The sequence below is a fragment of the Conger conger genome, chromosome 12 (assembly GCF_963514075.1).
Source record: "Conger conger chromosome 12, fConCon1.1, whole genome shotgun sequence".
In the NCBI taxonomy this organism is placed as follows: domain Eukaryota; kingdom Metazoa; phylum Chordata; class Actinopteri; order Anguilliformes; family Congridae; genus Conger; species Conger conger.
The window spans coordinates 49,088,162-49,112,784 of NC_083771.1; the positions used below are offsets into that span (position 1 = coordinate 49,088,162).

At 46.1% G+C, this 24,623-nt stretch overlaps 2 protein-coding genes across 3 annotated transcripts in view; both read right to left on the reverse strand.

The window, feature by feature from the left end:
- Positions 1 to 4,746, reverse strand: part of auh (AU RNA binding protein/enoyl-CoA hydratase) — a 36,064-nt gene extending 31,318 nt beyond the window's left edge. The window contains exons 1-4 of the mRNA XM_061215656.1: positions 4,392 to 4,746; positions 3,323 to 3,390; positions 3,144 to 3,231; positions 2,058 to 2,144 (exon numbers count right to left, since the gene is read on the reverse strand). Of these exons, the coding sequence (XP_061071640.1) occupies positions 2,058 to 2,144; positions 3,144 to 3,231; positions 3,323 to 3,390; positions 4,392 to 4,620 (472 nt within the window). The 5' untranslated portion in view covers positions 4,621 to 4,746. The remainder of the gene's footprint in view (positions 1 to 2,057; positions 2,145 to 3,143; positions 3,232 to 3,322; positions 3,391 to 4,391) is intronic.
- A 4,763-nt stretch (positions 4,747 to 9,509) lies between these two features.
- nfil3 (nuclear factor, interleukin 3 regulated) lies at positions 9,510 to 18,371 on the reverse strand. Of its 2 annotated transcripts, none has more exons than XM_061262961.1 (2): positions 18,153 to 18,371; positions 9,510 to 11,366 (listed from the first exon to the last, which is right to left on the reverse strand). In XM_061262961.1, exon 2 carries the CDS (start codon positions 11,205 to 11,207, stop codon positions 9,765 to 9,767), a length of 1,443 nt encoding a protein of 480 aa, XP_061118945.1. In that variant the 5' UTR covers positions 11,208 to 11,366; positions 18,153 to 18,371; the 3' UTR covers positions 9,510 to 9,764. The 2 variants fall into 2 exon arrangements, with proteins under 2 accessions (XP_061118945.1, XP_061118946.1); XM_061262962.1 differs by lacking the exon at positions 18,153 to 18,371 and adding an exon at positions 16,520 to 17,264.
- Positions 18,372 to 24,623: the final 6,252 nt, after the last annotated feature.

Sequence of the window (24,623 nt, forward strand, 5' to 3'; positions counted from 1 at the left end):
AACATCACACAGGTGAGCAACGTACACACAGACACACAGGTGAGCAACGTACACACAGACACACAGGTGAGCAACGTACACACAGACACAGGTGAGTAACGTACACACAGACACAGGTGAGTAACGTACACACAGACACACAGGTGAGTAACATCACACAGGTGAGCAACGTACACACAGACACACAGGTGAGCAACGTACACACAGACACACAGGTGAGCAACGTACACACAGACACACAGGTGAGTAACGTCACACAGGTGAGTAACATCACACAGGTGAGCGACGTACACACAGACACACAGGTGAGCAACGTACACACAGACACACAGGTGAGCAACGTACACACAGACACACAGGTGAGTAACGTCACACAGGTGAGTAACGTCACACAGGTGAGTAACGTACACACAGACACAGGTGAGTAACGTACACACAGACACACAGGTGAGTAACATCACACAGGTGAGCAACGTACACACAGACACACAGGTGAGCAACGTACACACAGACACACAGGTGAGTAACGTCACACAGGTGAGTAACGTCACACAGGTGAGTAACGTACACACAGACGAGTAACATCACACAGGTGAGTAACGTCACACAGGTGAGTAACGTACACACAGACACACAGGTGAGTAACATCACACAGGTGAGCGATGTACACACAGACACACAGGTGAGCAACGTACACATGGGTCATAGTAACACCAACAGAACACGGGTCAGATAAGGTATAATTCAAAGTTAATTACAGCAGGTATTTTTCCAGTGGGGAAAGCCACAGGATCTGCGGCCATTTGTTTTCCACTATAAAATCATCAACAACTTGGACAAGAAACCAGGAGAGGTGAGTAACCAACACTCTTAACATGACGCCAGCAGACCCTGCGGCCCTCCAGGACCAGGGCTGGGGACCCCAGCACACCCTGCGGCCCTCCAGGACCAGGGCTGGGGACCCCAGCAGACCCTGCGGCCCTCCAGGACCAGGGCTGGGGACCCCAGCAGACCCTGCGGCCCTCCAGGACCAGGGCTGGGGACCCTTGTTTATTTCTAGGACCACTCCTATGTCCCGTGGTTTGGAAGCAAAAAGCTTTTTGAATTTCAGCAGAACGCCCTGTAATGCAATACAAGGACACAGATCCTATTTCAGTTTTCTTGGGACAACAAAGAGGACAATTTCTTGAGGATTTATTGGGAGGGTTTTGGGTTCCCATGACGTTATTGGGAGGGGGTGCACAGTTTGACTCTTTTCAAGATTTGCCAATGGGGTAAGAAAATGTTGCTGTCAAGTAAACAGTAAGCTAATATTACTAATGTTAGCTTACTATTATGTTAAAAAAGCCTAAACTTGTTTTTACAAAACCCCCTGAATGAATCTGCTGGAATGAAAGCACAATGTCCCTGCTGTCTGATGGTGAATAAATCTGACCTCCGATAACCAGAGATAAAAATAAACAGAATAGGAGCGGATAATTACAGGTAGCCATCCACGCGCTCCCTTTGTCCCAAACATTAATGCAGTGCATTAGCCTCCACCGTTTTAAGAGACACAAGCATTAGTCCAGATGTCACAGGCAGAAAAACGCCCAAAACAGGATGTGCAGGGGTGGAGAGGGGCGTTAACGCACCCGCTCACCTCCGTTTCATTCCTCAGGCAACATCCTCTCGGCCCGGAAAACATGGGTACACCGTAACCTGAGTGACGGCTAAACACACACACAATAAAGAACCATAAAGCCAGACGAGAAATGATAAGGACCCTGTCGTTGGGCCCTTGAGCAAGGCCCTTATGAAAAACTGCCCCAGGGGCTGTGACTCAGTGACTCAGTGACTCAGTGACTCAGTGACTCAGTGACTCAGTGACTCAGTGACTCAGTGACTCAGTGACTCAGTGACTCAGTGACTCAGTGACTCCGTGACTCCGTGACTCCGTGACTCCGTGACTCCGTGACTCAGGCGTGTAAAACAGGCAGGGCTGACTCAGGCGTGTAGAGGCGTGTAGAGGCGTGTAGAGGCGTGTAGAGGCGTGTAGAACAGGCAGGGCTGCTTACCGAGCTCAGTAATCAGGCCCCTCGCTTTGGCCACGAACGGTCCGACTTCACTTTGGTGCATTTTAGCTCTCTCCTTCAGATCAGCCCCTGTGCAGATAAACCAGTAACCTTTAACACCATAACTTAGACAGCCCCAGTGCAGATACACCAATAACCCTTAACACCATAACTTAGACAGCCCCAGTGCAGATAAACCAATAACCCTTAACACCATAACTTAGACAGACAGCCCCAGTGCAGATAAACCAATAACCTTTAACACCATAACTTAGACAGCCCCTGTGCAGATAAACCAATAACCCTTAACACCATAACTTAGACAGCCCCTGTGCAGATAACCTTTAACACCATAATGTAACAAGCTTCACAGTCACTTTCATACAGTGTCACAAATTACAGTTATTGTACTGACTACTTCCAGTTTAAATGCTTTCTGATATTTAATGCAACAGGGGGGCAAAAAATATATAAATTAAAAAACAATTGATACAGAGAGACAATTGAAGTTAATTAACAATTACCAACAAGCACATTCACACGTCATGCTGCTGTTAATAGTGCAATGTACAATACAGTGAAATCAGCCAATGCCGTGAAATCAGCCAATGCAGTGAAATCAGCCAATGCTGAACAGATACACCTGAGCCTTTCAAATTGGGGAAGAAAAAGTGCAGTGAAGGGTATGTAGTTGGTAGGGACATCACTGTGACAGGCCCTCTATCGTAAACCTATATTTAATGTATTCATTTATGAAACAACACATAGGATATGACATCATTCAAATCTATTTCCCGAAGTTGACCGCAAGTCTGACAATAATGGTGTTTTGTTGATTCCCATTGCAGTTTCCGCATTGAGTCCCTTACACATATAGTCTGCTAAATCAATAAAACAAACCTGTCGTTCAGGGATCATCAAATCGGGCCCTCAAATCCAAACCCCTCCCAGGTAAAGGGAGGGTGAACACACCTGACTCCCAGGTAAAGGGAGGGTGAACACACCTGACTCCCAGGTAAAGGGGAGGTTCTTGGCCCTCGAGGACCGTGATTTGATGATCCCTGGTCTTGTTCACAGAAAGGGTCCTACCTGCACAGAATATCCCGGGCACGAGACTGCAGATGATTACAGTCCGCACCTTGTTACTTCCTTTAACCGCCTCGACAGCTTCTGACATCTGGAAAACAAAAGGCAAGCCAAGCACTGAAACCGTGGCAACAGTTTCCGCTGATTCCCTCCAACCTCTCCTGTTCGCAGTTTTCACTCACCATTTTCACCAGGTTTTTGCTGATTGCATTTTTAGCCTTCGGCCGATTGATTCCAAAAACAACGATCCCTGAAACAAAAAAAGCATCACTAAACGTAACTGTTCATACTGTGCTGACAGGGTGATTAGGGCACTTCTCATTTGTCATGTGATATGGCGGTTCATCCTCAACCGCCATCTTTTGCTTTGACAGCGGCTTGATCTCGAGGACGCTGCCGTCAGTCTCGTTCACTGAGATGACACACGGATGTACATTTTATTCTGGGAGTATACAATTTATCACAAGTCTTTAGGTTAGTTTTTATTTTGGCCAAAAATGGTTTTCATGATTTAAAAAATGTATATCCTAATTTCTTATAGTCACCTTTGGGGCGACATTAGCTCAGGAGGTAAGAGTGGTCGTCTGGTTGGTGTGTGAATGGGAGAATGAGAGGCATCAATTGTAAATTGCAAAGCGCTATATAAACGGGCTATATAAACGCAATCCATCCATTTAGTCCCCCATCCTAATCGGAAGTCTGGGGGGAGGAGACGAGTGGAGCGAAGGAGGACGCAGTGTACTGGGACGCTCCGTTCGCGGTGTACCATTTCCTTTTTCGTAACAGATCCACGGGAACGAGTGACTTGTGTACGCTCTTAAAATCCGGGAAACTCGCAAATCGCAATTCTACAAAAGCCTGCGCCAGCTAGCTAACACTGTTTCGCAAAGTTTTTGTTTAGCGCTGCCTGGTGAGAAAGGAATTGCGATGTTGTTGGTTTGGGAAGTAAATCTGCACGTGTCAATAATAACTTGTTAAAAGCTGCACTATACCAGCGACAATAAGTCCGGTGGACATGACATGCTAACGAAATATCTTTCCAATTGGTCGTTCGTCCATTTAGCTAGATAATAGCCATTCTGTGCGAGTGTCAGTTTGGTAGGTAGCTAGCTAGCTCGCTCGCCAAACAGTTAATATGGTTTGTTAACCAATTTTAGAATGTATCCGTTAGTAACGTGTTCTGTTGTCATAAAACTGTCATGTGTCTAACGTTACGCAACCAGGTTGTTGATGGTGTGCGCCAATAGATACCTGAATCTTCCCCGTCCAGATATCTAACGCACAGGTCATCCCCCGACTTTGCATCAGAACTGTACTGACGTCGTGCTCCGCACGCACCCGGGCGGACATACTGCCGTCCGCTTTGGAGGACACGGTACAAACATCCAGCCTGCTCCAGCGATCTGCACGATCCGTCCAGGCTGGAAGCGAGCGGCCGAAACGCCTGAGAAAGAACTCTGTACCCTGCGAAAATCGCCATGCTGCACTAAGCTATATTAAAAGCACAGGCTCTTGTATCTTGACTTTCAACTTTGAACCGCGAGTGACGCAGTGTTTGATCACGTGTCTTGCTGCAGACAGCTCTCCGGTCTTTCCCAGCCGCGCTGTGGTTCACGAACCGAACCTACGTCATTCATTTAATTCCAAGAACAGCGGCCGAGTTCTTGCGCCGGAAGGCTGGGTACTTTTCCATAAATCAGTGGGGATCTCTCGATTATTATTCCCGGTATTTGACATCTCTAAATATGGACTGAAAATGCATAGTACATCATTCTTCAATGGCGTAATGCAGAGCGCTTACACGGAAAAACAGCATTGTGCAATAGATACCGACAGTGTGGCTCATGCTTTTAATTGCACAATGTTTTTCGGGTCAAGTTGGATTAAAGCTCATAAATGGGATAATTCCGTGTGGTCTCACATTCCAGAAGGAATATTTAAGTCTGGAGGCCATACGTTCTGAGTAACATGTGGTTTTGATTTTAGGGAATTCTCTGGCGCGCTTTCCAAAATATGTGCTGATATGATGAAATGTGTAAAAACTCTCCTGTAGGCCACGGAACAAGAGATGTTCAGAAGTTCTGGGTCGGTGGGTTGAACATGATATTCAGTTTGTTCACAGAGTCGGCGAGACCCCCTACGCTATTCTACTTTCTTTCTTTTTTTTATTCTTTTTTTTTTTTTTATTTTAAGAAATACACCTTCCAGCAGGAGATTTGCGATCGTTGCTGGGCTTTTGCACCTGTGTCAACACTGCATACCGCAGCTCCGAGCTGTATGTTGATCACATTGGCCAAAAAAACCCGGGAAGGCAATCTTATCTTCTGCTATGGAAATATTTTATCCATAAAAGTAAACGGTGTTTTGTGTCCCCGTGTGAACTGAGCTAGAACACGCACATCCAATATACCATTGCTCCCGGTGCTGGGCGGAGTCCAAATGAATAAAACCGCAGCACACTGCAGCTCATGAAAAATGGTACAATTTAAATCGCTTGCAGTGTCATCAAAAAGAAGAAAGCAGTTTTATTTTACCCTTTTTTAAAGTTCTGTGAGCGTATTTCTTCCCGCTACTCTGCTGATATTTCTGTGCATTATAAAGCAATGGCGTGAAGGTATATCAAGTAAACACATGTTCGCGATTTCTTTTTTTTTTTTCTTGTTTATCCAGGATTGGAACTTGACATTTCCTGACTTGCATGAGGGATTATCTATTAGATAAAACTGTTTAATCTGCAAAAACATAGCTGCAGTGTGCTGGCTGTTTTTTCCCCATGAAACGCTAGCCATTTCAGAAATGTTAGCCATTTCAGAAATGTTAATCTTTGCTGTTTAACAAAGAAACTGTAGAATATCCAAAGTTAGGACACTAAATTCTCACTAAATTGTATATTTTTGTTTCTTTTTTCTTGGTATTCTGTGTTTTCCTCTCAGTAAATATTGGTGATCAGATAAATGCTGGGATGGTAACTGGTTGTGCAGCAGCAGTGGATGAACAGGCCTGCTGCGTTTGCATGCAGGGTCCGGATGTTGTGTAGTGCGGTGTTGTGTACCGTGCGCTCACCACACACACCGTGGTAACACTGTGATCACTGGCATCACAGGAAACGCCACATCACTTGTGGACATAAACAAAGTGTCCTCTAAGTAACTCATTATATAAACTGTTAGTACAATTGGCTTAACCCTTTATGGCAATGGTTACCAACTCCTGGTCCTGGAGATCTACCGTCCTGTAGGTTTTCATTTCAACCCAAATTTGGTGCATCCGACTCTTCTGATGAGCAGCTCAGTGCGGATCTCAGGCTGTTGAATGAGGTGAACGTTGTCTGGGTTGGAGTGAAACCGTTCTTAACTGAACATTCCAATGCTGATGTAACAATCACTACTGGTAACTGAAACCAATGGGAGTTCTAGAACACTGACTTCGAATTCCAGAAAGCCGTCACTCTTCAAAGGGGTAGAAAGACAAGCAGAGGTTACCTGGGCTGATGGCACAGGGCTGATTGCACAGGGCTGATTGCACAGGGCTGATTGCACAGGGCTGATGGGAAAGGTCTCGGCAGGGAGGAAGGGGAGACCATGGCACCGCAGGAGTTGCAGGCTACAGGAACAGGGCCTTTCGGGACTCAAACCCAGGACCTCCAGGTCATGAAGTGACCAAACCCTCCACTGCACCACCGCGCCACCCAAATTCTACATCCTGTAATACACAACGCTACATCACAGGACAGAACATCCATTACAGCAGTTCTGTCCCTGTCGCAGAGCATGAAAACCCACATATTGGGTACCCATCTACGCTGTTCTCACCCCAAATAACTTATGAAAAGTTGCACCACGGTAGTCTTTCATCTTCAGTGCAATGGAGCCAGAACAGGGCATGTCCAGTGAAATTAAGGTATCTGCACAGTAACTGGCAGTTCTCCTGTGATTGACATGTTTATGAGGGGGAACTATGCTGGTGTTCGGTTGTTTTTTTTGCCATGACCGGTGTGTGAGTGTGTGAGTGTGTGTGTGTGTATGTGAAACCTTTAGAAGTCTGACAGATGAAGTGGTGCTTTATTGACACAAATATCAGTCGCCAGTGTTGCACAGAGACTTACTGTTGGTATGCCATCATAAAGCGATAAGATAACACAGTTATATTTCTCCAGAAAGGCAAAATAGTCTTGAATGGGGGTAGGGAGGTTAAGTGCTTCTTAACTGCAGTGTGGGCCACAGGATTGAATGATACATATGACCGCAGGACCACAGAATGCATTCTAAGGTTCTGAACACAAGAATAAGCAACTGAACTTAATCTGATGGACTGCAGTACAGTACAATGCTTAAAATGGATACAGCAACCTTGTACCTTGAGTGCCAGAGTTGGTCCTGTTTTTTTTTTTTTTGCTCCATTCAACCCTGTGACAACAAAACTAGATTTATTTTAATTGATCAGGTTTAATGAACGCAGAAGACCATGCACTGGAGGCACTCAGCGTGTCTCCAATCAGAACATTCAGCCTCAGACTTTTAATCCTCCATCGGACTCCTGTGTTGAAGCTCAGATGAACAGTAACACAGAAACGTCCCTGGCACTCCAGGACCAGTGGTTGCCTTGCCCCTGTGACAGGGTATTTCTAAATGAATCACTGCCTCTTAATACTGAGAGATTTACGACACACAGGCTGATGAATCTGAGCAGTGGCGTGCTGTGCTGTGTGTTGTTTACGACCGTAAGCTGGTTTTCTGCAGGGCTGACTGTTCAGAAACCTTAGGGCAGGAAAAAAAGGCATGATGCAGCTCAGCTCTGCGTTGCTCCAGACCCGTTGTAATGCAGCCTGGCACACTCTTCTCCATCTCCCCAGCCATCCAATTCAGGAAATTAATTGAAAATAAAAACTCATTAATTTTAAAATGCCCACAATGGTTTATGACAAGGGTGTCAGACTCCAGCCCTGTGGGGTTGTGGTGTCTGCAGGTTTAACTCCAGTCCTGTGGCCTGCAGACACTGCGGCCCTCCAGGACTGGAGTTAAACCTGCAGACACTGCGGCCCTCCAGGACTGGAGTTAAACCTGCAGACACTGCGGCCCTCCAGGACTGGAGTTAAACCTGCAGACACTGCGGCCCTCCAGGACTGGAGTTAAACCTGCAGACACTGCGGCCCTCCAGGACTGGAGTTAAACCTGCAGACACTGCGGCCCTCCAGGACTGGAGTTAAACCTGCAGACACTGCGGCCCTCCAGGACTGGAGTTAAACCTGCAGACACTGCGGCCCTCCAGGACTGGAGTTAAACCCGCAGACGCTGCGGCCCTCCAGGACTGGAGTTAAACCTGCAGACACTGCGGCCCCTCCAGGACTGGAGTTAAACCTGCAGACACTGCGGCCCCTCCAGGACTGGAGTTAAACCTGCAGACACTGTGGCCCTCCAGGACTGGAGTTAAACCTGCAGACACTGCGGCCCTCCAGGACTGGAGTTCAGTAGAACAGACTCCAGTGACTTCATGTTTAACTACATCCTGTGTCTACATGGCCTCCAGGCTGGACGTGTTTTTCTTGCCCCTGGCTCAGTGAGGCGATTAGCTGTATTTACTATAACTGGTTTATTCGCAGATTAGACAACACTTTATGGCTTCATATAAGGACACAGAAGTCTCCAGCTGTCATTACAAGAAATTAATAGTTAATATGGTGTAGGGTTAGTCTTTATACGTCCTTGCAAATTAATAGTTAATATGCAAGGACATATAAAGACTAACCCTACACCACTTAACTCAGACTCTTTCTCAGGGAGGGCCATATCTGCTTCAGTCATTTATACTCTGAATTATTTAATGAGCTCGTATCTGTAGTATCAGCGATATTCATTGATAAACTTGCATATGAAGATTCTTGTGTCCCTGTATGAACCTTTTGCCGTGGTCTAATCTACGAGTGAAATGGCATTGGTCGATACAACCAGTTAAGCGAACTCAGCCAACATAATTTGTGGCAACAAATACCTGCATGGTTGCCCTCCTGGGACAAAACTGCCCCCCTCACAAGCCTCGAGGGGTGGACAATTCCAGTCCTGTAGACAGGTTTTTGTTTGCACCAATTACCCTCTCTGAAGGAGTTCATTGCCTTTAAACACCAAAACTGGTTCACATGTAGATTAGATCACACTACAATGTTTCGTATAGGGACACAAGCTGTCATGTATGTGCTTATCAAGAAGTTAAAATGACGGATGGCATAAATATTAGGGCCAATTAAATAAGAGAAGTTGGCATGGAAACCAGACAGGGCCCGCCTTCCCACTTTTGTTCCCAAACCGTTACAAAAATGACACAAACTACACATTTAACATCATCTAAAACTATCCAAAATCAAACAAAAGCATGTTTCAGTGCTTAGGTACATTTATTGTAAACAAAAAAGACCGTACATTTTTTACAAGAAAAATGGAGAAAACTTTTACATTTAACTGTCACGTAGCCTGACATTTGACGAGAGATGGAGCGATCAGGAGTATCATGTCGACTACACCAGCAAGTGCACAGCACGCCATCCATGAAGAGCCGCATCGTTTCCACACCATATCCAGCGCACAGTGCAATAACGAACACAATGGAACACAACCGAGCTCTGCGCCCGACTCACTTGAGCGGGGGGTCGGGGGCGTGACGCCCCTCCAGCGGGGGGTCGGGGGCGAGGCGCCCCTCCAGCGGGGGGTCGGGGGCGAGGCAGACGGGCTCGGCCCCCTCCACGCCAGACCCTCGCCGCGTCGTGATCAGTCTCTTCAGGGACGCCACCTCTGCGGAGAGGTCGGCGATGCCGCGCTTCAAACAGAAGCTCTCGGCGTCGGCGTAAGAGCTGTCCTGGAGGTCGACGGTGAGTTTGTGGGCCGCCGGACCGGGCGAGCCGGGCCAGAGCCGGCGGTTCTTGCACCCGCTCGGGAGCGCCTCCGGCTGGGGAGCCCAGTCCTGGACGTCGGTCACTTGCAGCGACAGGGGCCCGAGGGACGGCTGGAGGGACGCGGGGCGCTTGCCCGTCTGGTAGCCGCCCTTGCCGGACATGTCGACGGGCGAGGCGGGCTTCCCCGGGTCGTACTCGGGGTCCACGGCCTCCACCTTGATGCGGATGGCCCGCGCCTTGAGCCGCAGCTTGTGGGGCAGGGCGGAGCCCCCCGGGTCCGACGCCCTCATCGCAGAGACGATGACGCTGGGGGGGTCGCAGGCGGGGGCCACGGGGCCTTTCGGGACCTGCTGCTCGTCCTCCCCGTCCGAGGACTTGCTCACGGGCCCCTCGTCGCCGTCCGAGGTCCGGGGCGAGTTGCTGGAGGAGCTGGTGATCTGCAGGAAGGGCGACGGCTGGGAGTAGACCCCCGGGAAGGGGCTGGCCAGGTAGCTGCGGTAGAGTTCGTACGGGTTGCCCCGCGGGGTGCCCCGCTCCCTCCCCTCCCGGCCGTAGCCGGCGCCGTCGGGCGGCTCCTGCTTGATGACCTCCGGGGACCGGCACCCGTCGGCCCGGGGGCTGCCGTGGGCCGCGGTGTGGGAGGAGGCGTCCGAGGCGTCCGACAGCGCGCCGTGGGGCGAGTGCTTGATGACGGAGATGCAGCTGCTGCCCAGCTCCCGGGGGAAGGAGCTCTGGCCGGCGGGCGGCGACAGGAAGTCCTGGTACAGGGCGGCCGTGCAGCTGGAGATCTTCTGCACCTCCTGGGCGTAGGTGGCCGAGCTGACCAGGCCGAACTTCAGCTTGAGCGACAGCAGCTCGGCCTTCAGCGTGGCGTTCTCCTCGCCCAGCGCCATCAGCTTGTTCTCCAGCACCATGTCGTTGAGCCGGCGCTTCTCCCGCGACCGCTTGGCCGCCTCGTTGTTTTTCCGCCGGCGCTCCCAGTACAGGTTGTCCTTCTTCTCGTCGGGGATGAACTCGCGCTTCCTCCGGCAGGAGGAGCCCTTCACCTTGTACGGCATGCCGGCGGACGGCAGCTTCCGGCCCAGCAGGTCCTGGTCTTCCCCCTGCAACGCCATGGCCAGCACTAACCCCTCGTCACCACAATAAGAGCCACTTGATGGCGGTTCTTTCTTGATCGCCTGCATATTATTTATTTCTTTTTTATCTTCTAAGTCAACGTCGGGTTCAAACTCACAGGTCACAAGTCATGTTGGGGAATTTGTCCGTTTGAAAATCACCCCACAAGATAATATCACAGGTTTGTGTTCAGCTCCTGGTAATCCCAAACGGTCTGTCCAAAGGACCTGTTGAGAAAGCAAAACAAAAAGATTTCAGGAAATGGAAAAGACGACCAATTTAGACTACTTCCCTCTTGACCAAGAATCTTGACTCCCACCACCCTCCCAGACTTCCTTCCACAAGGAAGTACTTCAAGAGACATAAATAATTCACCCAACTTTCCAGGTTCCTGGATGGAATACTTTATTGGGGCTTTTGTCGTCCAATTATTCTGTCATAGGACCATCTCAGCTAAGTATGCTTCGTAGCTTTCACCACACTATAGCGCTGGGTATCCGTTTCCAGGTGCTTTTTCTCCCCGTTTGTGACCGCTTAGCTGCATTTCTCAGCAACTCTGCTGCAACTCCCACCATCAATCCAGGAGAGCATAAACATGTACTCCCCTCTGAAAGAGCACAAGATGTTCTCATCACACAGCTACTCTGAAATTGGGCTGTACAGACTTAAGCTGATGCTAAATGTTCAGCTAAATGGGTAGAATTGGATTGGACTGGGGGAGGGGGGGGCATCCACACACTGGAACAGTGTGGGGAACATGGCTCAGGCAGTAAGAGCAGTCGGGAGGGTTGCCGGTTCGATCCCCCGCCCGGGCTGTGTCGAAGCGTCCCTGAGCAAGACACCTAACCCCCAAATGCTCCTGATGAGCTGGTCGGTGCCTTGCATGGCAGTCAATCGCTGTCGGTGTGTGAGTGTGTGTATGAATGGGTGAATGAGAAGCATCAATTGTACAGCGCTTTGGATAAAGGTGCTATATAAATGCCAACCATTTACCATTTGGAACAGAGCCTAAACAGATACCAGACCTTGGGCACATCCACACACTGGAGCAGAGCCTTAACAGATACCAGACCATGTGGCCCATCCACACACTGGAGCAGAGCCTTAACAGATACCAGACCATGGGGCCCATCCACACACTGGAACAGAGCCTTAACAGATACCAGACCATGGGGCCCATCCACACACTGGAACAGAGCCTTAACAGATACCAGACCATGGGGCCCATCCACACACTGGAGCAGAGCCTTAACAGATACCAGACCATGGGACCCATCCACACACTGGAACAGAGCCTTAACAGATACCAGACCATGGGGCCCATCCACACACTGGAACAGAGCCTTAACAGATACCAGACCATGGGGCCCATCCACACACTGGAGCAGAGCCTTAACAGATATCAGACCATGGGGCCCATCCACACACTGGAGCAGAGCCTTAACAGATACCAGACCATGGGGCCCATCCACACACTGGAGCAGAGCCTTACCAGATAGCAGACCATGGGGCCCATCCACACACTGGAACAGAGCCTTAACAGATACCAGACCATGGGGCCCATCCACACACTGGAACAGAGCCTTAACAGATACCAGACCATGGGGCCCATCCACACACTGGAGCAGAGCCTTAACAGATACCAGACCATGGGGCCCATCCACACACTGGAGCAGAGCCTTACCAGATAGCAGACCATGGGGCCCATCCACACACTGGAACAGAGCCTTAACAGATACCAGACCATGGGGCCCATCCACACACTGGAACAGAGCCTTAACAGATACCAGACCATGGGGCCCATCCACACACTGGAGCAGAGCCTTAACAGATACCAGACCATGGGGCCCATCCACACACTGGAGCAGAGCCTTAACAGATACCAGACCATGGGGCCCATCCACACACTGGAACAGAGCCTTAACAGATACCAGACCATGGGGCCCATCCACACACTGGAGCAGAGCCTTAACAGATACCAGACCATGGGACCCATCCACACACTGGAACAGAGCCTTAACAGATACCAGACCATGGGGCCCATCCACACACTGGAGCAGAGCCTTAACAGATACCAGACCATGGGGCCCATCCACACACTGGAGCAGAGCCTTAACAGATACCAGACCATGGGGCCCATCCACACACTGGAGCAGAGCCTTAACAGATACCAGACCATGGGACCCATCCACACACTGGAGCAGAGCCTTAGCAGGATGCGCCACCCAGCTCCCAGTTTCTCACGTCTTATATGTGCTGTGTGCATAGCATCTGTGCAGTCACAGTAGCCCCCACTGAAGGCTCCTGCAGACTTGAGTGAACATGACGTCAGGCATGACCAAATACAGAAAATAACTCTGCGCCTTCTCAAGCCGTGGACCGCAGGTGGCGATTCAGTTACCGTAAATGTGACAAGATGAACCTAAAACCAGGCGATCAAATAAAACGACGTTGAATAGTTGTACACTGAGTAGTTTCTACAGTCATCTCTCATCACACACCAAGGCAAAAAACTGATTTGTTTTCTACGCTGGAAAGAAACTTATCAAGCACAGAGAAGTACTTGCATTCAGATCGCTTTTTGTTCCCCTCCCATTCATCACATCCTTCACAATGGCTTTAGAGTTAAAATAAGGTCAAAAATGCTAATTTAACGGTACTGGGCGGAAATTCTACCTAAATCATCGCTGTCGTCGGCTATGAAAGCGGCCTTTGTTCTGTGAAAGGTGTCTGAATTCTGTGGCGCTTTTGATTGGTAGCACGACCTCCATTACCAACACGCACACACACTCTTTAACACACATACACCCCCTTTCAGCCGCATTTGACTCATCACAGTATGTAGTCACAACTATTTCACAACCGAGCAGGAAGTGCATTTTTGCACTGTATTCATTGTGGTTTTATGCTGTCAAACAGATAAGTGTTTTTATTAAATGTGTCACAGAACTGATGTTCAAATGCAGAACAGTAAATCATAGGCTCGGTATTATTAATAATATAAATATAGGCTGTCAAGTAAAACATACATGAACATATTACAAGAACACATTGCATAATTACAAGAGAATATGGTGTAATAAGTACTTCCTGTTATTATGAGAAAGGATTGGAGTATTATGAAATGACTAATGTACTGTAATATGCGATCATCAGTAACTGACTGTCATTGGCTCATCCCGCCAGATTACATTATATATAATACTGTTTAGCTTGATGCTTTTATCCAAAGTGACTTACAGTTGATTAGACAAAGCAGGGGCCAAACCCCCCTGGAGCAATGCAGGGTTAAGGGCCCAACAGCTTGAACCACCGAACCATCTGGGTCCCAGTTAACCACACTAGGCTACCTGCCACCCTGACATAACTGCACAAAACTCCAACCATGTTTCCACATTCATGGAAAAAGCAGCCAAGCACGGATGTCAACCTATTTTATTTGCATAACAACTTATAACTGATACAAATTATCATCTGGTACCGGATAAGTTCCTTTTGAGCCATTGTCAGCGATATAACAATAGATGCTAGTGTGCATCCCTAACCTAATATGGAACAACCAATTATATCATCATTAGGAGAAAAAGATAAAGGTTAGCCAAAATGATTTAAACCGTAAACACGTATGACTGCAGGTATGAGGGTGAGGGGAAACATGGCCTTCCTGAAGAAATGTAGATGCTTTAGCGTAACTTTCCCAGCTGACAAGGACTAGCCTCTCCACCTTACAGGGTGCACAGACAGGGAAACAAGCCAGATCCTCCAGGATCAACTCTACTATCAAAGTGGATAAAAACAAACGCACCTTAATTAGATTGGAATGGGGCATGCGGCGATTTAAAGCATCATAGGATGCCCCCAATACTGCCGCACAAATGTGTATAGCTCTTCCTTTTGGGATGTTGCGTTCTGCCATGGTGGAAATTAATCCACTTATCCACTGCAGAAAATGGCATGTCTTCATCTGACATCGCAGTGGGAGGTCAGGCTCCTTTAGGAATAGAGACGGACTCGTTTGGATCGCTGCCGAATTCAAGAACACTTTTTTTTTTTTTAACGAGTGATATTTTCAGAGACTGTATCTGCGTTGGTAGTTGATAGGACCATTGTGAATAGAAGCAGCGAGTGAGTAACTGTCCTTTTCTACAGCTCACAGAGAACAGAGCCTTCCAGCTGGGGAGACGACCCAGAACAGCAGAGTGAGCATGTGACCAGGGCACAAGCTGTAGCCATCACAGAGACGGGGAGCAGACTGCTTCTGTCCGTTACGGTTGGGGTTGGGGTGATAAATTTCGCTGACACGGCCTCAACAAGCCACCTTTCTGATACTAACATCAGGACAAACTTCTAGTAAATCTAGTAATATTTCTACTTGACGTTTGGTTTCCACTGGACTTAACTCCTCTTTAGGCATACATTTGAAAATAAAGAACCTCTCATTTATTATTTCCGATTAGTCTCGGTGATTAAAATCAAGGCAGAGACTGTGTTTTGCTTAACTTTTTATTGAGTTCCACCATACGTGATTTGGCGAAACTTAACGGCCAGCACAGAAGCAAGACGCTAGGTAAATATGGTGTTTGAACGCGAAGGCGCCTAATTTTTCCCCACAAAGGTATGCGCCTCAGATATTTAACTGTCGATAACAACGTGGACAGTGTAAATGCAACTCAAAGAGTTGCGCACACAACGCAGTGATTGCTGAATTAAAGGGCAACAAACCGCCAGCACTGTGAAGCCTACGGGAAAAAAATTCCCAACCACCTTTCTAAAGGATCAAAAAGATTTCATTTTAATAATATGTGGTAACTCTAGGTCGTATGGGGACAGCTGGAATAACCCCGTCGTTGGAATCCGTGGGGGAAAGCCAAGCCTCTGCTAATGCTGACATAACATGCGAATTCATCCGGCATGTGCAAGTATAAAAGTGCGTCCATGTTCTCAACTGCGAATTACGCAACTGGCTCAGTGAAGTCAAGTTCTGCCCGGATCAAATGATGAGGTCATACCATCAGAATTCAGGCCTGCTACTGTGAGCCAGCGAGGCCAATTGCTCTGACTGCACCAGAACGTTATGGCCGTTACGACGGTTAATTAAATAAACCATCTCTTCAATGAACTTTAAATAACCCGACACGATTGTGGCGAATCACTCATAGCCCGGACGAGCACGACGAAATAGCGCTGAAATGTGGACACAAAGAAATTCAAGAAATTGCCAATGACCTTCAACTCTGTGCTGAGAATAGACCGAATATACTGCGTTCAAAACGGACTATAATAGCCTATTATAATAACCATAACGTGGGCCAATCGTTTGATTCGTATGAGCAAATCTACGAACAGTAGGTCTTGTCCGTTCCGAGCCGAAACAACGTACCCAGAAATAGCATACGTGACTGGCTCATTATACCACAGGTCCCGGACTACATTTGTTGAATGGAAGCCGAGCCGAAGGGAGACTACCCCGTCTAGCAGCGAGTGTCAGGAACAAAGGAATGCGATCCGGCATCCTCATCACACGTGGCTGAACGAACAACGTAAAAACAAAGCGAAGCCTACTGCGTAATCCAGGCAATGGAGTTAAGCATAAAAGCGGCGAATGTACGCTACTTTAAATCGGAAACGTGAGGGTTTTTGTTTTTTTCCGCCCTACACTTTACAGAACTGAGATGCTTTGTTAAGTAACGTAGGGTTACACAGACATAGCGACAGCCCTGCTGTCTTAATCATATCTGACATGTAACATTAACAACCTGTCCAGTGAAATGTAGCTAATATTCAGACTGACGCCCCGTCAGCTAATTTACGCGTCCTTAGAATGGAGCAGGCTAGACTAGTCCAGGGTAAACTATTTTATTCTCGTACAACATAGCTACCGCTAATCCGTAACGACGTGGCTCAAACTAATACAACTATCGGGAAACTGGGCTGTTCATTGCTCATTTTAACTTCAACGAGCCTAATGAAGCGGACTGCTACATATTTACACTCTAATAAGCCTACAACCAGATGAGTTTGTTATAAATGGCAAATGGAAAGTTCCCTTTGTAAAAAGCTGGAAAAAAAAAATCAGAAACGACGACAATTGAATGTCTTAATTTAACACCGTCACGTCAATGCCCCAGATTCCTTCATTGTGCCCGGATTATAAAATAAGCGTGATCAGCCCCCCCTCCCTCCTCTCTCACTGCCAGCAAATTCTGGGGCCGCGGTCGTTATGCAATATTTAGAGGCTTGGCCATCAACTCAATTTCGAAAATAACCGTCTCCTTAACAAAATTGGGCAGTGAATCAATATGCTGAATTTATTTTCTTTTTTTACGGATATAAATGTACTGAAACGAACGTAACAGCACAATTCCAACAGGCGAAACGGGAACCGCATGTCCGCTGGCGAGCTAGCCAATTATCCGAGCCAAATGCCTGACGTTACTGAAAACTACTGCGAACGTGGTGTGCAAAAATAGATACAAAGATAAAGTGTAGCAGGCTATTAATATCGCCGCTGAAGATCCTGACTTTCTTCTGTCAAAACCACATAACGTCAAGAGCACCCACCCTGGTCTATTTCTGGGTCAGTATGCCATACCTCGCTAGCTAGCCTTGTTATGTTCGTACAATGTTTACACAGGCTAGAAATATCTGATGCTAGTACAGCACAAAGATAGCTAGCTACGTGTGTCGCCAGTGGTAGCTAGCGACCAAGTTATAATAGGTTATCCCCTTGGTTGTGTCAACTTAGACACGTTTATCCATAACTTGGTCATTTCAAATAGAATAAACAACCACGAATAGAAAAATAAACACACGATATAAGTCCTATATAATAGTTGTGATAAATTGAAAGTGATAAATCGGCCACCTAGCTAGCTAACAGCCGTAATTAAAGTGGCGAGCACTCGCCTAACGTTATTCAAAGGGCTACAACACAGTCAACAACATAATAGGCGAAGTAGGCTAGGTACTCTATTTGATCATCTTTAAAAAAATCCTCAAATGGGGTACTTTACCTTAATGAGACTCCAGTTTAATGCTCAAGATGTGACCGACCGTGGCACTGAACACTTCAAAATCATAGCTCTTGGTGGTTATAGAGAGAAAGTAGTTTCAGAGGCGCTGAAATCCGATTGCATTGAGGTGAGCGGCGCTCCCCGACTCTTCCCTCGCGGAGAGAGTGCCGTTTCATGGATCTGTGTTAGTAGGTCACTAAAGAGAATGTATTGGCAGCGCTCTGTCATTGACAGTCCAACTAGCCAATCCAAGTTTAGCATTTTCCGATTTCGGCCAATGACGGCCTACGTTATTCCAGGGGACACATCAGGCATAATGCAAATGTGTAGCGGTCGCAAATCTACGGTATTACTAATCCCGGACACTAGTGTTTTTAAATTGCATAATAGCTGGGCAAGGAGGAACTGCTGTTGAGCCGAGTTTTTATTATTATTGTGAAGGAAAACCATGAACAATAACATTACAAAAAATAGATACATAGCAAGGGAATACAATTATCTTACAGAAATATCTCATGAACATGACATCATTTTACTATTTTAATGACATAAAGCCGTGCGAGGAGACCGAGATCGGAGAATATGATGCTCAATAATTGCTTCATATTCTGGTCTCATGAGAACAGAATCGATGAGCGTAAATGGTGTAAATAGGCTAATTATTATTCAGTTGTTTATTTGGCTCAAAAGTGTTTTGTCTTGGAATCGGAAGAGTTGATCAAGATTCCGATAGATGTGAATATTTTATGGAATCACAGGTTTTTATTAGATTTTACTTTTTTTCGTGTAGGCCCTCCTGCCGTATAATCAGAAACAGAACTGCTAAATTATGGGATTTAGTTAGGCAACTTCTTATGTACAGGAATATGTTCCACGTGCTTATCGCCTGCTGAAATATAATTGATACCGTGTTTCAGTATATGTCAGTGTGTTTCGTGAAATTTGGATGTGAAATGGGCGTGTTATATTTCAGCTAAGCGCTACATACCGTTTCAAAAAAACACGGGCTGGTTCGGTCAACATTCGAATTTACACGGTCCAATCTGAAAACTCCGGTCAAACTGTCGCGTGAACATATTTAGGTCCACATCTGACTATGAAGGAATATACAACATGGCAACAATACAATGGCCGTTTTTATCAAAATCTCGATTTCAATCAGTTTGCATTTGGCCAACTTCCAAATGGAGGAAATGAGTAAACGAACGTAAACTAAACTAAACCCGAGAGGCGACGTACAGGGACAGAGAGGAGAAACAGTGGCACCTAGTGGCCAACTACAAAACACCTGCATTGTGACCAAATTGATCAAATAGGCCTACTGTAATGCAAGATGACAACGAATTGTTGGGTTGGTTCTCACCCACATTATTTTGTTAATTGTATTGGCTTACTGGAGTGCATTCATCAATGTTAAAGAAATTAAATAAAAAGGCCAGATCAGTCACGTAAGCTAAAGGCCATGTGTTCAACACCTAGAGTTCAACACCTTGAAAGTATGCACACAAGATTCATGACAGTATAAGCCCAACAAAATCTGAAGCTGTAACTAGCTAAATCTGTGAAAATGGGGCCTTTGTACTTGCTTTATCCAATTGGCACCTGTTGACCAAATACCAGGCCTAAACTTTTGTTTGTTGCTGGTAAGCCTGCCATTCAGGCTATATTTGAATTATAATTAATTGTGCAAATAAAATATTACATTTAATTTCAACCTTTAAGAGTCCTCAAGGTCAACAGGTGCCCACCAGTGGATAGATTTGCTTCAATGTACCTGCGTTTGCAGGCTATAATTGTATGTTACAGAATCACCTATTACACGTTTATGCACACCCAACTCTAAACTTTCCAATTCTTAGAAAATAGCTGCAAATGGTCACAGACAAAGGCTACATTTTAGAGTGAGACAATTTGTTTAACAAAAAAAATAGGTAGGACAAACAAGCATGACCTTTATGAACAGTCTAGAGGTCTAACATATCCAGTTTTTAAAATAAACTGTTCCACTTAAATTATATTATTTTGAGTATCTTTCCTCATCTTTGCCTATCTTTCATCATACCGAAGTTATATAGGATTATTTTAATTCATTATTCATTATTATCGAGAGCAGTAAGAAGGCCTCCACCGATATAGTTGTATCTTCTACTTTGTTTTTACAGCGCTGTTACTCGCACCGAGCGGAGCACAATGCTGTCGTTTCTCTGGGGATGACTGCCACCTAGCGTCGGTGATGTGTAGCTACACGCATAATGCTGGCATTTCAGAATCCAGTATCGGCTTTCTTTGGAATGTTTGGCAAAGTGATTCTAACATTGTCACTTAGGATTGTGAGCAACATTTTACGAAGAAAACAAAGGTAAAATTTTAAATCACTATGGAACTGAATTTAAAACAGCCGTTACGGCAAACAACCAGAAAAGGCAAATATCTTTATTTGACAATTATACAAACGTGAAAGCATCAGTAATCTAGTCCAAATATTCTTTCAAAACACAGGCGACAAAAAAAACAATAATAAGAAATACTAGAGCCAAGAAAATTTGCGAACAATATAAACAAAAATGTGTCCCTGTGTACAATTTAAGAGCAATTTAAGGTGACATTCTGTCAAAGTTGTGGGTCCCACTGTATGTACAACAAATGGCAACAAGAGTACAAATGATGCCAACTGCGATATAACACATTCAGTTGTAAAACATCTTAGTAAAAGTAACAAAAATGTTATCCGAATAAGCAAAACAATCCCACCATGAAGTCCAGTGTTAACCTCGAACCACGTGCAGAAAGCACATTGTTTCATACATAACGGCAGTCTGAGCATACTAAACCAAGTAAACTTATGCAGTCGAATTTGCGAGTACTATTTGCTTCAAGTACTTAACTTCGGCATCAAGAGATGCCAGCTGGTTCCTTAACCCACCCTTCTCCATTTCCCTTTCGTGTTCCAAAGGCAACGGGCTTTGAATTCCCTGCCACCGTTTTCCATATTCTCCAGTATCATTATTGGAAAACTGTCTAAAAAGAGAAAATGCACACGGGCCACTGCTCTGGGGTGTACAGGTGTTTCCCAACGTCTCTTCTCTCGTAGAAATGGTACGGTCCGGGCTGTCCCAAAAGTAACTGACGCTTCTTGTTGCTTTGCTTTCTGGAAAATATGTCTGTCTGGGATTCAAGAAATATGCCGTGTTGTGTGCCACTTCACCAACGCTCGTCGGACACGAGATTTCGCGGACCGCTTCGTCCTCACATCGAACAGAATTTGGGCTCACGGCATTGTCCGCGCGCGCTTTGTTGTTGGTGGCTTTGAATCTTAGTTTGTGCGGTAAAAACGACACCAGCGCTCCTGGTCCCTGTGTTATCGGTGTTCCCGATTCCTGTGCTTTCGGCGCTGGCAGTTTGTCTTTAACCTCGTTTCCCCAGCAATTGGAACCAACCATGCAGCATTCTTGCCGAGAGGATGCGCGCGACTGATTTGTGTTGCTATTGGATGTAATTTGCTCGAGCATCCCTGGACCTCGCGCACCATTCTTGCACGAACCCAATCGGCTGCTTGACGCGGACTCTGGATAACGTGAATGAGACGTCGTTTCCATACCTTGAAATAATTTGTATCCTTGCTGTTGGAAATGAAACGTGGCAGGCACGTCGTGATGCCCGGCGTCCTCCCGGCGGGGAGCGGCATTTCTGTTCTGGTTTTCGTTCTTTTGCCGGGCGGCTACCGGATTACGCAGTGTGGCTGCGAAAGAACCGACATTAACAGGGGGGGCGACGGGTGAGACACTAGACGCGGCGTTTAAAGAAAAAGTGCGATATGAATCAAAGTGCGGAGGAGGGGCGGGACGAGTCGCAAGATATGCAAATCTGTCACAAAATAAATCTTTGGAAACTTCATAGTTATGACTTAATGGCTGATTTCTTGTTGGGTAATGAAAGCAATCCTTGGCGATCAGTCTGTCGGACGAGACTTCGCGGTGGTCTGCCGCAGGAGTGAGGCGATACTGCACGGCCGAAAGCGTCGCCTTCAGTTTTTCGTTCTCGCGGAGAAGTTCGACGGCGCGCGTCTCCAGGAGAATCTCCTCAGTCCGCCGGCGCTGTCTCGACCTTCTTGCCGCCTCGTTATTTCTTCTTCGTTTTATCCAGTAACTGCTGTCCTTCTGCTCCACCGGCGTTAACTCTTTTTTCCGCCTCGCTCCGCCAGGGCACTCACCAGAGGGTGTCCACCTTAACCCAAGGAGGGTTTTCGCACATAGCTGGTACGGTCCACTCGGACTTTCCCGGCCGCCTAATTCGTGACAAGATTGAAGGGGGTAACAGGAGCTGGTCGAAAAACTGGGAACGGCAAAATTCTCGCTGTCCTCGAGCGTCCCTCTCACCCCGCGGCGGAGACCGTACGCAACACCGGACACCTGCGCGTGAAGCTCCGCGTTCATTATTTACCCTGGAAACCGTACCCTTTACTCGTATACAGTAACGAATTGTGGCACTATGTGGAAAACTACAGACACATTTCTTTGGTCCTTTGTCACGCCTCTTGCAAACCTTGGCATTTAGTGGTAGTTGAAGGCAATGAAACTCATATTTCATATTTGATTGGTTTAGCTAGATCTATTTTTTTTTGCTCAGCTCTTGATTGGTTTAGCCGTTTTCTTTTGAGACCTTAACATACCACTGTAAGAGAAAAGACTCAAAGTTGCGTTACCATTGGTCGCGCAGGGTCAATAACAAATACAATAACACTGGGTTTAAACTTAAAAGTACATTCCAAATACTGAACTGCAGGATAATTCGACTTCAGTGCTCTTAACTCCAGATTTTAAACTATATGATATCGTAACTGAAACAAAGGTTCCTTATAACCCTACTAGTCATTCCAATAGTTACATTCTTTGTGTCAAATAAGAAATATTATGTTCAAATGTAACATATCAATGCGTTTTGTTACAGGGTAAACTGCTTGCAAGGTGTCTTACACATTAGCTATACTTAAGATGAAACGCTGATTCAAGCAAACCTACGGCGTGGCTTCACTCCGATCGCAAGGCAAGTTACGCACCTGGACACCCGAAGCCGCTGCTAATTGCGCGATGTGCTGGCTCTTCTGGAAGTCTGTGGTATAAAGAAATTACTCTACCACGTGGGTTTAGTCAATATATACAGTGATTATATACAGTGAACAGACTTGGTAAAATGTGTTAAATCAACTCTCAACTGAAACGAATAGCGATTCATCAACAGTAATTTAAATTCAGTTCAATGATGCATTATCTTCAATTCAAAATCGTCTTGCCATAACTATCTGAAAGCAGCTTTTAAGCATCTAATTAGACATAAAATGTAAAATGTTATATAAATTTAAATATGGAGCAAATTTGCTAAGATTGACTCATTCCATTCTCATTACATTCAACTCTTTCTTTTCTGTTAATTATTCTGTATATTTTGCACGTATTTTAACTTCTGTAATCAGGGCTCTCTTGTAAGATCTCAAGAGTAAATATAAATAAATAAAAAACTTTTTATTGACTAATATTGCATTTACAGTAACTTACAGTAACTTGTCACACATACAAAAAGTAAAGATGCCAAGATTAAGTTATCCAGGGAATCAAACTCCAACATAATAGTCGATCTGTGTAAAAAAAATCAACAGATTTTAACATTTAGTTTTAATGATTGGAGTATGATAATTTATTTTAAACACACTGGTAATGGCATATGTGTAAGTACAGTGGGCTCCAGAATTATTGGCACCGTGGTTAAAAAAAGGTAGCATATATAAATATGCTTTCGCAGTATGCTTCGGGTCATTGTCCATCTGCACTGTGAAGCACCGTCCAATGAGTTCTGAAGCATTTGGCTGAATATGAGCAGATAATATTGCCCAAAACACTTCAGAATTCATCCTACTGCTTTTGTCAGCAGTCACATCATCAATAAATACAAGGGAACCAGTTCCATTGGCAGCCATACATGCCCATGCCATACCACCACCATGCTTCACTGATGAGGTGGTATGTTTTAGATCATGAGCAGTTCCTTTCCTTCTGCATACTCTTCTCTTCCCATCATTCTGGTACAAGTTGATCTTTGTCTCATCTGTCCATAGGATGCTTTTTTAGATGTTGTTTGGCAAACTCTAATCTGGTCTTCCTGTTTTTGAGGCTCACCAATGGTTTACATCTTGTGGTGAACCCTCTGTATTCACTCTGGTGAAGTCTTCTCTTGATTGTTGACTTTGACACACATACACCTACCTCCTGGAGAGTGTTCTTGATCTGGCCAACTGTTGTGAAGGGTTTTTTCTTCACCTGGGAAATAATTCTTCTGTCATCCACCACAGTTGTTTTCCGTGGTCTTCCGGGTCCTTTGGTGTTGCTGAGCTCACCGGTGTGTTCTTTCTTTTTAAGAATGTTCCAAACAGTTGATTTGGCCACACCTAATGTTTTTGCTATCTCTCTGATGGGTTTG